This window comes from Schistocerca serialis, chromosome 2 (assembly GCF_023864345.2).
Source record: "Schistocerca serialis cubense isolate TAMUIC-IGC-003099 chromosome 2, iqSchSeri2.2, whole genome shotgun sequence".
NCBI lineage: Eukaryota > Metazoa > Arthropoda > Insecta > Orthoptera > Acrididae > Schistocerca > Schistocerca serialis.
Window position 1 is genome coordinate 276432817 of NC_064639.1, and position 16586 is coordinate 276449402.

Here is a 16586-nt window from a genome sequence, read left to right on the forward strand (position 1 = left end):
AGAATCGTAATCTGCAATATAAAAGGGCGGTCCCCATTGAAGATTTTAAGGACACTCCAACACCCACGCATGGGGTGGGGTGGCAGCTCGAATGTGGTATCACTCCGAGACAAACGAATTGGAGTGAGAACTTTTTTATATCCGATATGTAGTTATGAAGATATTGCAATGTCTTCCGTTAAAATAATGTGTGTGTGTTAAGGGTTGGTAGCAAAACCCCACTAGTCAAAAAAATCGAAAAATGAGGTTTAGAGGCGCCATCACGCATTGTGCTCGTGGTTGCACAATTGCTTCTGTCAAATCAAGTTAAGTTGTAGTGCATAAGCCTAGAAACATATGGAGACTCTGCAAAATCCCTACATGTCTGGACTATTACTGGCAAGAAAACCACTAGTTGTTGATGCTCAGCTCAACTCCAGAGAAACCACTGGATCGCTACACTTTGTTTACAACCGTTCTCGTTCTTCTAGGTTATACTCCTCAAGTTTTTACGTTAATGTGCACACAAATGATCCAGAGTGGACGTGAAAAGAACAAGGAAGAGGAAAAAGGATGATCAAGTTCGTGATGCCAAAGTGCGTGGTCGAGAACACATTCATCAAGCCGGGAAATTCGAATGACTGGAGAGGACTGCAGGCTTGTAGTATCACGTATTTACTGTTTGGAATCGCACATATTATCATAAGGTGACCATTTCTAAAAATCTAAAGCTACTACATTTGAAATACCTCAGACGTCAGTTTTATTTCTATTTGTCTTTACCATTCTTCTATATTTAAGAGAAAGAACGCCACAAAATGTACTTCTTTTATTTATACACTCCTGGAAATTGAAATAAGAACACCGTGAATTCATTGTCCCAGGAAGGGGCAACTTTATTGACACATTCCTGGGGTCAGATACATCACATGATCACACTGACAGAACCACAGGCACATAGACACAGGCAACAGAGCATGCACAATGTCGGCACTAGTACAGTGTATATCCACCTTTCGCTGCAATGCAGGCTGCTATTCTCACATGGAGACGATCGTAGAGATGCTGGATGTAGTCCTGTGGAACGGCTTGCCATGCCATTTCCACCTGGCGCCTCAGTTGGACCAGCGTTCGTGCTGGACGTGCAGACCGCGTGAGACGACGCTTCATCCAGTCCCAAGCATGCTCAATGGGGGACAGATCCGGAGATCTTGCTGGCCAGGGTACATGACTTACACCTTCTAGAGCACGTTGGGTGGCACGGGATACATGCGGACGTGCATTGTCCTGTTGGAACAGCAAGTTCCCTTGCCGGTCTAGGAATGGTAGAACGATGCGTTCGATGACGGTTTGGATGTACAATGCACTGTTCAGTGTCCCCTCGACCATCACCAGTGGTGTACGGCCAGTGTAGGAGATCGCTCCCCACACCATGATGCCGGGTGTTGGCCCTGTATGCCTCGGTCGTATGCAGTCCTGATTGTGGCGCTCACCTGCACGGCGCCAAACACGCATACGACCATCATTGGCACCAAGGCAGAAGCGACTCTCATCGCTGAAGACGACACGTCTCCATTCGTCCCTCCATTCACGCCTGTCGCGACACCACTGGAGGCGGGCTGCACGACGTTGGGGCGTGAGCGGAAGACGGCCTAACGGTGTGCGGGACCGTAGCCCAGCTTCATGGAGACGGTTGCGAATGGTCCTCGCCGATACCCCAGGAGCAACAGTGTCCCTAATTTGCTGGGAAGTGGCGGTGCGGTCCCCTACGGCACTGCGTAGGATCCTACGGTCTTGGCGTGCATCCGTGCGTCGCTGCGGTCCGGTCCCAGGTCGACGGGCACGTGCACCTTCCGCCGACCACTGGCGACAACATCGATGTACTGTGGAGACCTCACGCCCCACGTGTTGAGCAATTCGGGGGTACGTCCACCCGGCCTCCCGCATGCCCACTATATGCCCTCGCTCAAAGTCCGTCAACTGCACATACGGTTCACGTCCACGCTGTCGCGGCATGCTACCAGTGTTAAAGACTGCGATGGAGCTCCGTATGCCACGGCAAACTGGCTGACACTGACGGCGGCGGTGCACAAATGCTGCGCAGCTAGCGCCATTCGACGGCCAACACCGCGGTTCCTGGTGTGTCCGCTGTGCCGTGCGTGTGATCATTGCTTGTACAGCCCTCTTGCAGTGTCCGGAGCAAGTATGGTGGGTCTGACACACCGGTGTCAATGTGTTCTTTTTTCCATTTCCAGGAGTGTATTATAAAAGTAAGTTTGCGAAACAAAATGTATATTTGATGCTTTAATGGTTCCTACTACTTTTTCATTTCACAAGCGTATTGGTTTTATTTCACAACTAAACCGGACAGTGATCAAAGAACCGGTACTGTACCGGTAATACCCGTACGAATGGCCACCTTAATTATCATCATGGTTATTGCTACCTCCTGTTATTTCTGGGATTGTTGTATACCTGTCCCATCTAGGGAAAATGTGATCCCTAAACACTTTATCTTTAAAAGATAAGCCGGCCGGCGTGGCCGAGCGGTTCTAGGCGCATCAGTATGGAAATGCGCAACCGCTACGGTCGCAGGTTCTAATCCTGCCTCGGGAATGGATGTGTGTGAGGTCCTTAGGTTCGTTAGTTTTAAGTAGTTCTAAGTTCTAGGGGACTGATGACCTCAGATGTTAAGTCCCATAGCGCTCAGAGCCATTTGAACCATTTTTTTTGAAAAAAGATAATAAGTTGTTTTCTATGTGTTTTTTGCCTAGGTGTTTTAGGCTCCGCTGTTTTGAGAAAGTAGGGGAAGAAGCCCAGCGCAAGATCGTTGCAGTCTTTAACAAAATGATGTCCGAAGACGCCCAAGATACTAATCTCAGTGGTTTGATAGGCACGCATGTTATCGCTAACTTTGACCAAGAACAGGGATGGAAACGGTATGACACCTCGGACCGCGACTTTCACCCATAGCGAGCATGTAATAGGAGAAGATGTTGCTGTTTGTGGAACTGTTTTTATAAGTTTGCGTGGTGTTTGTCGGGATATATTGACAAGATCGCAAAATAACTTAATTCACTGTGTGAATTCTCCAGCAGACCGTCGTCCTAAACATTACAACCTGCCACGCCAAGCACTACAACAACTTTTAAAGGTTATTGAGGCCCTTAACACGTCCTTCTCTGCTCCGAAATTCAAGTTACTCACTCACGTATGATGCCAACAGCCGCTATTAGCGAGAATACCTCATGAATACCTCATTCTCAAGGATTTCCTTAACGCCTATCGGAGACATGTGCCCTTCAACCTTTGCATATTTCCGAAACTATCAACAACCATTTCGGATATCCTCCATCTGACACACTTGCAAAGAATGCGATTCTTTTTTTTTTTTTCGGGGAGGGGGTGGTGGTGGTGGGGGGAGTTCATCAGTCTTATGACTGGTTTGATGCGGTCCACCACGAATTACTCTCTTGTCTAACCTCTTCATCTCAGAGTAGCAGTAGCAGCCGCGCGGGATTAGCCGAGCGGTCTTAGGCGCTGCAGTCATGAACTGTGCGGCTGAACGCGGCGGAGGTTCGAGTCCTCCCTCGGGCATGCGTGGGTGTGTTTGTCCTTAGGATAATTTAGTTTAAGTAGTAGTAGCTTAGGGACTGATGACCTTAGCAGTTATGTCCCATAAGATATCACACACATTTGAACATTTTTTTTTTTTTCAGAGTAGCACTTGCAACCTACGCCCACTATTATTTGCTAGATGTATTCCAATCTTTGTCTTCCTCTACAGTTTTTGCCTTGTACAGCTCCCTCTAGTACCAATATCTTAACATATCTTGACCAGATGTCATGTCATCCTGCCCCATGTGTTTTCAACATATTCCTTTCCTCTCCGATTCTTCACAGAACCTCCTCACTCCTTACCTTATCAGTCCACATAACTTTCAACATTCGTGTGTAGCACCACATCTCAAATGCTTCGATTCTCTTCGTTCCGATTTTCCCACAGTTCGTGTTTCACTACCATATAATGCTGTACTCCAGAAATACATTCTCAGAAATTCCTTCCTCAAATTAAGGCCGATGTTTGATATTTCTAGACTTCTCCTGGCCAGGAATGCCCTTTTTGCCATTGCTAGTCTGCTTTTGATGTCCTCCTTGCTCTGTCTGTCACTCGTTATTTTACTGCCTACGTAGAAGAATTCCTTAACTTCATCTACTTCATGACCGTCGATTCTTATATTAAGTTCCTCGCTGTTCTCATTTTTACTACTTCTCATTACCTTCGTCTTTCTACGACTTACTCCCAATCCAATACCTTGTATCCATTAGACTGTTCATTCCATTCAGCAGATCATGTAATCCTTCTTCATTCTCATTCAGGATAGCAATGTCATCAGAGAATCGTATCATTGATATCCTTTCACCTTGAATTTTATTGCCACTCCTGAACCTTTCTTTTATTTCCATCATTGCTTCCTCGCTGTACATATTGGACAGCAGGCGCGAAAGACTACATCTTTGTCTTACACCCTTTTTAAAACGAGCACTTCGTTCTTGGTCGTCCACTCTTATTATTTCCTCTTGGCTGTTGTACATATTGTATATGACCCGTGTCTCCCTATAGCTTACCCATATTTTTTTTAGAATTTCGAACATCTTGCACCATTTTACATTGTCGAAAGCTTTTTGCAGGTATGCATATGCTATGAACGTGTCTTAATTTTTCTTTAGCCTTGCTTCCATTACTAACTGCAACGTCAGAATTGCCTCTCTCGTGCCTTTACTTCCTAAAGCCAAACTGATCGTCATTTAGCGCATCCTCAGTTTTCTTTTCCGTTCTTCTGTATATTATTCTTTTAAGCAACTTGGATGCATGAGCTGTTAAGCTGATTGTGCGATAATTCTCGCACTTGTCAGCTCTTGCCGTCTTCGGAATTGTGCAGATGTTGTTTTCCGAAAGTCCGATGGTATGTCACCAGACTCATACATTCTACACACCAACGTGAATAGTCGTTTTGTTGCCACTTCCCCCAACGATTTTAGAAATTCTGATGGAATGTTATTTATCCCTCCTGCGTTATTTGATCTTAAGTCCTCCAAAGCTCTCTTAAATTCTAATACCGGATCCTCTATCTCTTCTAAATCGACTGTTTCTTCTTCTATCACATCAGACAAATCTTACCCTTCATAGAGACTTTCAATGTATTCTTTCCACCTATCCGGTCTCTCGTCTGCATTTAACAGTGGAATTCCCGTTGCACTCTTAACGTTCTCATCCTTGCTTTTAACGTCACAGAGGGATGTTCCGACTTTCCTGTATGCTGAGTCTGTCCTACCGACAATCATTTCTTTTTCGATTTCTTCAAATTTTTCATGCAGTCATTTTGTCTTAGCTTCCCTGCACTTCCTATTTATTTAATTCCTCAGCGACTTGCATTTCGGTATTCCTGAGTCTCTGGGAACATGTCTGTACTTCTTCCTTTCATCGATCAATTTAAATATTTCTTCTGTTACCGATGGTCTCTTCGCTGTTACCTTTTTTGTACCTGTGTTTTCCTTCCCAACTTCTGTTATCGCCCTTTTTAGCGATGTCCACTCCTCTTCAACTGTACCGCCTACTGAGCTATTCCTTATTGCTGTCTCTATAGCGTTAGAGAACTTCAAGCGTATCTCGTCATTCCTTAGTACTTCCGTATCCCTCTTCTTTGCGTATTAATTCTTCTTGACGAATGTCTTAAACTTCAGCCTACTCTTCATCACTACTATGTTGTGATCTGAGTCTATATCTGCTCCTGGGTACGCCTTGCAATCCAGTATCTCGTTTCGCAATCTGTCTGGCCATGTCGTAATCTAACCGAAATCTTCCCGTATCATCCGGCCTTTTCCAAGTATACCTCCTCCTCTTGTGATTCCTGAACAGAGCATTCGCTATTGCTAGCTGAAATTTATTACAGAACTCAATTAATCTTTCTCCTCTCTCATTCCTTACCCTAAGCCCATATTCTCCTGTAATCTTTTCTTCTACTCCTTCCCCTACAGCTGCATTTCAGTCCCTCATGACTATTAGATTTTCATATCCCTTTACATACTGTATTACCATCTCAATATCCTCATACACCTTCTTTATCTCTTCATCTTCAGCTTGCGATGTCGGCATGTATACCAACTATTGTTGTCGGTGTTGGTTTGCTGTCGACTCTAATAAGACTAACCCTATTACTGAACTGTTCACAGTAACAAACTATCTGCCCTACCTTCCTAGTCATAACGAATCCTACTCCCGTTATACCATTCTCTGTTGCTGTTGATATTACCCTGTACTCATCTGACCAGAAGTCCTTGTCTTCTTTCCACTTCACTTCACTGACCTCTACTATATCTAGATTGAGTCTTTGCACTTCCCTTTTCCGATTTTCTAGTTTCCCTACCACGTTCAAGCTTTTGACATTCCACGCTCCGACTCGTGGAATGTTATCATGTCGTGGATGTTCGCCCCCGGTAGCTGAGTGGTCAGCGCGACAGACTGTCAATCCAAAGGGCCCGGGTTTGATTCCTGGCTGGGTCGGAGATTTTCTCCGCTCAGGGACTGGGTGTTGTGTTGTCCTAATCATCATCATTTCATCCCCATCGACACGAAAATCGCCGAAGTGGCGTCAGATCGAAAGACTTGCACCAGGCGAGCGGTCTACCCGACGGGAGGCCCTCGTCACACGACATTTCATTTCATTTCGTGGATTATTCAATCTTTTTCTCATGGTAACCTCCCCCTTGGCAGTCGCCTCCCGCAGATTCGAATGGGGGATTCGCTTTAGCAAGAAATAAACGCAGATAAGAAGATACGGAGAGAAAACGTTTTGAGGTACATAAAGCCGTTCACCTCAGAGCGGTGCAGGCATTCTTTGATGGAAAGATAAAGTTCGTTCTGAAAGCCAAATAGGGAAAAGTTAACTGCATCTTACTTGCTTATATAGAAAATTCATCTCCTCCTCATATCTACCAATGAGTGTTGTATACTACATCTGACAGTTGTGGAATTATATCTTTGAAAACAGTAAATGTGGAAATACACAGATATTTGGAAACTGAGGGGAAGAAGAGTCCAATGGGATTCTGCTGCATTTCATAAACGGCATCTCACACTCAGAGTTAACCGAGGAGCTGGTTGTGACAGCTGTCCTGGGGAAAACAAAAATAAAATAATGGTTTACGTCCTCTTCTGTATAGTGCACATTCTTAAAATTTTTGTAAAAAAGGGTTACGTATTATTTCCCGTTCGTGGTCATAGCAATCTACCAAAGGACCATGGATTTTCATTTATTTCTGGGCAACGCAGGATAATTATCATCGCCGAACTTCCCGAAACCTGGGATGAAAGGCTCCTGAAGGCCCAAGCATGTCCATATCCATTTGTTTTTTATATATTCACCCACCGTGATTTCAAGGATTTTAAAATAGCAGTGGACAGTTTGTTTTTAAAATCAACAAAGCCTGGCATTCAGACTTCAGGGTGTTTGGTCTATACAATTAAACTTAAAAAGAAACTGTATATTTGCTACACGCGTACCATGGTACTTGGAGCTCCAAAGTAATTCAAAACTCCCGATACAATCAGCTTACTACGAGCTTTCACAGCCCCTCTTGGACTAAAGCCTGAGAAGGCTTCACTTAACGACCGAGAGCAGCGGCATTTGCATAGATTCGTCAGTGAAAACACACAATCAACGCAGCTTGAAATAATCCCAGAAACAAATGTGGAACGAACGACGAAAATATCCTTAGTGCGAAATTTGGCGCTAATGGGTATGGCAGCAGACGACCGACGCGAGTGTCTTTGTTGACAGCACGGCATCGCCTGCAGCGCCTCTCCTAAGCAAGTGACCATATCGGCTGGGCCAAATATAACTAGATTTCAGTTGGTTAAAGCTGATAGTACGGTTCCAGTGTGGCGTAGACCCCACGAAGCCAAGGCCCATGGTTGTCAACAAGGCAGTCTGCTATCTGGTGGTGGTCCCATTATGGTGTGGGCTTTGTTTACATGGAGTGGAATGGATCGTGTGGTCGAACTGAACCTATCGTTGACTGGAAATCGTTATGTTCGGCTATCTGGAGACCATTTGCAGCTGTTTGTATAAAGCGTTTTTGTACTTATTTGCTGCGCTTAGCTTTTAAATAGTTTTTCTGGGAAAACCTAGCGTAGTTTTCGCGTCTCGTATTTCAGTGAGTGTTTCTTGATTATCAGAGTAGCTCATCAGAAGATTATCTTGGGAATTTGTCACCGTATAGAGTAGGGTAAACATAGTCATGTGTAGGGACTGTGGTTGTTGTGAGCGGACGCAAGGAGAATTGGCCACTCTTCGGGGGCAGGTGGAGGCTTTGTCTGTTAGGCTCATCGAGCTCGAGGCGCAGGCGTCGGCTCGTAGAGGCGTTGGGGCAACTGTGGTGAGACCTATGCCTACTTCGGTGGCCTTGGAATCACATGGAACCCCTGATGTCGCTGCGTCTTCCGGCAGTGAGCATCTTACCGGTCAGCCATCACTCCAGGGTGAATGGCGGACAGTGGTGGGCTCGCGCGTGCCTGGCCGAAAGGCGAAGGTGGGATCTGGGCGCGTCGCAGCTGCCTTACCCCTTTCCAACAGGTACGGGGTGCTTCCTAGTGGTGATGACATCGTTTCCGAGCCACCACAGGATGCCTCGCCTGTTGGGCCAGTGGCCGATTCTCCGGCAAGGTCCCGACAGTCACAGAGGGCGGGCCTATTAGTTATAGGGAGCTCCAACGTTGGGCGGGTTATGGAGCCCCTCAGGAAAATAGCGGGTAGGTCGGGGAAGAATGACAGTGTGCACTCGGTGTGCTTGCCGGGGGGTCTCGTCCGTAATGTGGAGGAGGCCCTTCCGGCAGCTATTGAACGCACTGGGTGTGACCGGCTGCAGATAGTAGCACATGTCGGAACGAATGACGCCTGCCGCTTGGGTTCTGAGGCCATCCTTGGTTCCTTCCGGCGGCTGGCTGATTTGGTGAAGACAACCAGCATCGCACGCGGAGTGCAAGCTGAGCTTAATATCTGCAGCATAGTGCCCAGAGTCGATCGCGGTCCTCTGGTTTGGAGCCGTGTGGAGGGTCTAAACCAGAGGCTCAGACGACTCTGCGACTATAATGGTTGCAAATTCATCGACCTCCGTTATTGGGTGGAGAACTGTAGGGCCCCCCTAGACAGGTCAGGCGTGCACTACACACCGGAAGCAGCTACTAGGGTAGCAGAGTACGTGTGGCGTGCACACGGGGGTTTTTTAGGTTAACGATAAAATACCTGACGGCTTACCAGAGAGGACATTATCATCGTTGATAAAGAACGTCCGTCCTCAGAGACCAAAAACAGGAAAAGTTAACGTAATATTGGTAAACTGCAGGAGTATCCAGGGCAAGGTTCCTGAATTAGTATCTCTTATTGAAGGAAATAGTGCGCATATAGTATTAGGAACGGAAAGTTGGTTAAAACCGGAAGTGAACAGTAACGAAATCCTAGACACAGAATGGAATATATACCGCAAGGATAGGATAAACGCCAATGGTGGAGGAGTATTTATAGCAGTAAAGAATTCAATAATATCCAGTGAAGTTATTAGCGAATGCGAATGTGAAATAATCTGGGTTAAGTTAAGTATCAAAGGTGGGTCAGATATGATAGTCGGATGCTTCTATAGACCACCTGCATCAGCAACCGTAGTAGTTGAGCGCCTCAGAGAGAACCTGCAGATCGTCGTGAAGAAGTTTCGTGATCATACTATTGTAATAGGGGGAGACTTCAATCTACCAGGTATAGAATGGGATAGTCACACAATCAGAACTGGAGCCAGGGACAGAGACTCTTGTGACATTATCCTGACTGCCTTGTCCGAGAATTACTTCGAGCAGATAGTTAGAGAACCAACTCGTGAAGCTAACGTTTTAGACCTCATAGCAACAAATAGACCGGAACTTTTCGACTCCGTGAATGTAGAAGAGGGTATCAGTGATCATAAGTCAGTGGTTGCATCAATGACTACAAGTGTAATAAGAAATGCCAAGAAAGGAAGGAAAATATATTTGCTTAACAAGAGTGATAGGGCACAAATCGCAGAATATCTGGGTGACCACAATCAAACGTTCATTTCTGAGGAAGAGGATGTGGAACAAAAATGGAAAAAATTCAGAAACATCGTCCAGTACGCCTTAGATAAGTTCGTACCGAGTAAGGTCCAAAGCGAGGGGAAAGATCCACCGTGGTATAACAATCATGTACGAAAGGTACTACGGAAACAAAGAAAGCTTCATCATAGGTTTAAGAGTAGTCGAATCATAGCTGATAAGGAAAAGCTGAACAAAGCGAAAAAGAGCGTAAAGAGAGCAATGAGAGAAGCATTCAACGAATTCGAACATAAAACATTGGCAAACAATCTAAACAAGAACCCTAAAAAGTTTTGGTCATATGTAAAATCGGTAAGCGGATCTAAATCCCCTATTCAGTCACTCGTTGACCACGATGGCACCGAAACAGAGGACGACCGAAGAAAGGCAGAAATACTGAATTCAGTGTTCTGAAACTGTTTCACTGCGGAAAATCGTAACACGGTCCCTGACTTCAGCCGTCGCACGGACGCCAAAATGGAAAATATTGAAATAAACGATATCGGAATTGAAAAACAACTGCTATCACTTAGTAGCGGAAAAGCATCCGGACCAGACGAGATGCCCTTAAGATTCTACAGTGATTATGCTAAAGAACTTGTCCCCTTTCTATCAGCAATTTATCGTAGATCGCTGGAAGAACGTAAAGTACCTAGCGACTGGAAGAAAGCGCAGGTCGTTCCCATTTTCAAGAAGGGTCTTAAATCAGATGCGAATAATTATAGGCCTATTTCGCTTACGTCAATCTGTTGTAGAATAATGGAACATGTTTTGTGTTCTCGTATTATGACGTTCTTAGATAATACAAATCTCCTTCATCATAACCAACATGGATTCCGCAAACAGAGATCATGTGAAACTCAGCTCGCCCTATTTGCCCAAGAAATTCACAGTGCCGTAGACACTGGCGAGCAGATTGATGCCGTATTCCTGGACTTCAGGAAGGCATTTGATACGGTTCCGCACTTACGTTTAGTGAAAAAAATACGAGCTTACGGAATATCGGACCAGGTTTGTGATTGGATTCAGGATTTCCTAGAAGAAAGAACACAACATGTCATTCTTAACGGTTCAAAATCTGCAGATGTAGAGGTAATTTCGGGAGTACCGCAGGGAAGCGTGATAGGACCTTTATTGTTTACAATATACATAAATGACTTAGTTGACAACATCGGTAGCTCCGTGAGGCTATTTGCAGATGACACGGTTGTCTACAAGAAAGTAGCAACATCAGAAGACTCGTACGTACTCCAGGAGGACCTGCAGAGGATTAATGCATGGTGCGACAGCTGGCAGCTTTCCCTAAACGTAGATAAATGTAATATAATGCGCATACATAGGGGCAGAAATCCATTCCAGTACGATTATGCCATAGGTGGTAAATCATTGGAAGCGGTAACGACCGTAAAATACTTATGAGTTACTATCCGGAGCGATCTGAAGTGGAATGATCACATAAAACAAATAGTGGGAAAAGCAGGCGCCAGGTTGAGATTCATAGGAAGAATTCTAAGAAAAGGTGACTCATCGACGAAAGAAGTAGCTTGCAAAACGCTTGTTCGTCCGATTCTTGAGTATTGCTCATCAGTATGGGACCCTTACCAGGTTGGATTAATAGAAGAGATAGACATGATCCAGCGAAAAGCAGCGCGATTCGTCATGGGGACATTTAGTCAGCGCGAGAGCGTTACGGAGATGCTGAACAAGCTCCAGTGGCGGACACTTCAAGAAAGGCGTTACGCAATACGGAGAGGATTATTATCGAAATTACGAGAGAGCACATTCCGGGAAGAGATGGGCAACATATTACTACCGCCCACATATATCTCGCGTAATGATCACAACGAAAAGATCCGAGAAATTAGAGCAAATACGGAGACTTACAAGCAGTCGTTCTTCCCACGCACAATTCGTGAATGGAACAGGGAAGGGGGGATCAGATAGTGGTACAATAAGTACCCTCCGCCACACACCGTAAGGTGGCTCGCGGAGTATAGATGTAGATGTAGATGTAGATTCATGGACGTCATGTTCCAAGACAAAGATAGAATTTTTATGGATGACAATGAGCCATGTTAGCTGGCCACACTCGTTCGCGATTGGTTCGAAGAATATTGAGCACAATTTGAGCGAATGATATGGCCATGCAGATCGCTCGACATGCATCCCATGGAACATTTATGGGACAAAAGACAAGAAGCCAGCTCGCGGACGAAATGCTGCCCCAGCACACAGTATCCCATGACTTTTGTCATCTCAGTGAACATTACCATTATGAGTATGCTGTTGACATTCCTCTAAGATGGAAACAGCCGTCATTACAAGGCTTAACACACACTTTTCTAGTCGTATGAACACTCAGGCACACTAATGCTTCTCTACTGTCCAGCTGAATCGTCTGACCTTATTCCAGAAGAAAAGATCTGTTGCAATTCTGAACAGTGGATGAAACGCAGCACTTGACACCAACGCAGTCTGGTAGCTCTTTGGGATCTAATAACGTTTTCATCTGGATATGGGATAGGACAGATACTGGTGAACTCCGTCCTTCGTCGAAATAAGGCCGTTATCAATGCTCGAGACGGTGTTACATGTTACGAGCATGATTTCTCTTGCATGTGACAAATCTTTTCCCAATGTGGGTACAAGGACAAATTATTATTTTAGGACTGTGGCTCTTTTTCATTTTTGATGAGTGTTTTGAATTTAATTATGATAACTTAGCTAATTAGTGTCCCATGTGAACATAAGTCTGTTAGGAAAAGGCTTCACCCATTATTACATAGCATTTTATGCTTTATTCTACATTAACATTTTTATGTAATAAGGAGGGAAAAATTTTTCTATTAAATTACAGAACGTATAAACAGCGAATTTGGTTGCACAATTTTTTTTTCAGTTGGCCGCGGTTTCAACTGCACTAAGACAATCTTCATCAGAATAAAAAGTTACATGGAAAACATGTAACCACACCATGGTTTAAAACGTCTGAGCAAAAGTGCTCTCGTCAAATATGTTTTCCATGTAGCTTTTTACTCTGATCAAGATTGCCCTAGTGCAGACGAAACTGTGGTTAATTGACAAAATTTTGTGCAAGCGACGTCGCTGTGTAAACTCCCTGTTATTGAATAGCGTACGGTTGCTAGATCACAGCCAATAAAATGGTTACTTACTTATCGCTCTCTTTATCTTCTCCACTGCCACTATCATTGTCGTGGAACGTGCATCGGCCGCACTCGTACAGGTATGGTTCCTAAACAGTTACAAAACATTGAAAAAAAAGAAGAAGAAAAGAGATAGTAACAGATTAAAAAGTGAAATTGAAATGATTTTAAAATAGTAATCTGTTCCCAGTAAAATAGAATAGATACATACGCGCGCGCGCACGCATACATACACACGTGCACACACACACACACACACACACACACACACACACACACACACACAAACACAAACACTGTAAGGAGGCTGTTTAGGTTTTCTTATTGGTAACGCCACGTAGCGCTCTGTATGAAAATCACTGGCTGTGCTGTGTGCAGTCTGTGGCTACTTTGCATTGTTGTCTGCCATTGTAGTGTTGGGCAGGTGGATGTTAACATCGCGTAGCGTTGCGCAGTTGGGGGTGAGCCGCCAGCAGTGGTGGATGTGGGGAGAGAAATGGCGGAGTTCTGAAATTTGTAAGACTGGATGTCATGAACTGCTATATATATTATGACTTTTGAACACTAGTAAGGTAAATACATTGTTTGTTCTCTATCAAAATCTTTCATTTGTTAACTATGCCTATCAGTAGTTAGTGCCTTCAGTAGTTTGAGTCTTTTATTTAGCTGGCAGTAGTGGCGCTCGCTGTATTGCAGTAGTTCGAGTAACGAAGATTTTTGGTGAGGTAAGTGATTTGTGAAAGGTATAGGTTAATGTTAGTAAGGGCCATTCTTTTGTAGGGATTTTTGAAAGTCAGACTGCGTTGCGCTAAAAATATTGTGTGTCAGTTTAGTGCTGATCAGAATAGGTAAAGAGCGAAATGTCTGAGTGCGTTCAGTTCTGCTCAGCTGTTTGAAAATCAAATAATGTAAGAGGTTTATCAGCACAGTAATTAATTAATTTTTCTAAGGGGACATTACAACACAAACACGTAATCATACTCTTATTATACGCTCGGCTACGCTAAGTGCAGTGTAGTTGTATTTTATTTATGGCAAAAACATTTCGAATGTTTTTGTCGCCGCAATCACATTCATGAATTTTTCGCTGTTTGCCAAGAAATAATTGCGAAACCTCGCCAGAGTCTGAAGAGACTATCAGAACTTGTGTTTCAAATAAAATGAACTCATTACAGCGCCATTTCCAGTTGCAACAGATGCTGTGATTTGGAAATGCAATTAGAGGTAATTGATTTACAAGTTCCTTGTATTTGTATTACTTTTCTTCAGAACAGGTGCTATGGTGAATTTCCTGCGGTGATACTGTGATATTCGCTACCTGGAAAAGGTAGTGAAACACAGAGAAGACATCATTGGATGTCGTTGCAACTTCGTACTATTGGCGGGTAGTTAAATGATCAGAGCTACAATTCTCTGTGACAGGTCGAACGGTCACCAGAATGCTTTAGTGTTGTTGGTATTTTAGTGTTGTTTCAGGCCTGGTAGTCTTATAAGGGGCTTGAAGGCCTTCAGATGTTTGAATCACCACTGTGAAGGATACGGAGATGCTGAGTTCTCGTGTGAGAGTTTGAAAGGGCCTCACGGTGAGTCTCCATTTCGTCAGCTGCTCGGACTGTGAAATATCGAAATTTGCGGATCATTCTGATGTGACAGTGATCTGATGTTGCGCTATATGGAAACGTAAGGGTAGTTATATTAGTCGTCCAGGTGTTGATACGTCACATCTGTGGGGGGGATCGCCGTGTTGTGCACCAAGCACATTGTAACGATTTCACATCGGTGCCTGCCAGCCGAGAATAAGTAATGGAGTCCCAGTAACGTCCTATGTTCTCCCATACTATTTGTCAGAGACAAACAACAGCCGGAGTGAGGAAGTACCAGCCCATGCGTTGGCTACCGTAAACACTACAACATTTAGGCTTAGTTTGGAGTGATGACATCATTGTGAAGAACTGACTGCCGTTTAATTACGTCGCACAGCGCTCAGTGATGAACCGCGGTTCTGCGGTAACCTGCGGTGAGTATGGCGGCGACATGGGAAGAGGCCCCTTCCTTCCAGTAGTTTGGTGAAGCACAGCGGTGTTATTCCTGGCTTTATGGAGTGGGGGGGGGGGGGGGGCGGCGAGGGAGGGCACCGCTTATGACTTTATGACTTTAGGTAATGGCTGATTGGGGGATGATGAAACTCTGATATGATAACGGTACGGGATAGTCATCCCGTGTCCTCATGTGTTACCTCTCATACAATGTTTGTGGTGCCATTTTTCAACAGGTATATGCTCGTCCACTCATGACGGGTTTCTCTATGAACTGTCGGAGTGATGTTAGCGACTCCTGGGGCCAGCAAGGCCATTAGATATGTACCCGACAGATCTTTTGTGGGACCTGCCAGAACATGAATTCCGTACCAGCGCAAGTATCCAGTATATCAAGGGGCAGTTACAAGTGTTGTGGGCTAGCTAGCCTCGGGAGAAGATTCAACGGTCTGCCTTCCCTCACGCATCAGTGCCTGTATCCAGGCCAGACTGGATATAACGTCATCACGAAACGTGGGCATATAAGTTCCGTCTAAATGTGACTCGATTTTGTAGTCGATTAGTTAACATCACGTATCTTCCAACCAGTAAAGTGTCATTTCGTTTGTTCCTCCCCTTGTGGATGCTTTACTTTTTTTGTGACGAAATGTGGATATACAAGTATTTCAAGTTTCTAATACCACGCTGAAATGCAGACCACATCAGCTATATATCTGAATCGTTTTTTTTACTCTTCTGAACATCTTATTACTCGTGAAAAAACTAGAACGAAATAGAAGTTCGCAGCATGATAATCCAATATTAGAAAACTTTCTCGCTGGAGTTCGGAGCCTGGCGCCAATTTCCTAACTATGGTTCAGTGCTAGAGGTGACTAAGCGATGTTTGCCAAGTTTTGCAAAATCTAAGAGTAAAGCCATGAATGAAATAAAAAATGTACATGCCCTGAGAACATGAACGTCCTGCCTGTAATCGTTCAAGGTGTTCTATTTTTTTCTGAATATGAGTGTAATTTGTAAATTTTGCCAGCACGCCAGTGACTGTACAGTGTAGTATATGCTAATACGTGTTACTGCCATTGACAGTTTAGTCATTAGATTTCTGATAATACTCTTAAGCAGCAGAAACGTACTATAAACAAAGGTAAAATTTGCTCGAAGTCCTCTCCAGCCAGCACCAAGACAGGGCAAACCAGACAAATGGCCCAAGTCGCAATCAAAACGACGAACAGGCACAAAGCAAACATT

General features: G+C 44.4%; 1 protein-coding gene across 1 annotated transcript in view; it reads right to left on the reverse strand.

Moving 5' to 3' along the window:
• Nucleotides 1-16586, reverse strand: part of LOC126455904 (uncharacterized) — a 290245-nt gene that overhangs the window by 148368 nt on the left and 125291 nt on the right. Inside the window, exon 3 of the mRNA XM_050091661.1 lies at nucleotides 13315-13394. Coding sequence (XP_049947618.1) covers nucleotides 13315-13394 — 80 coding nt within the window. The remainder of the gene's footprint in view (nucleotides 1-13314; nucleotides 13395-16586) is intronic.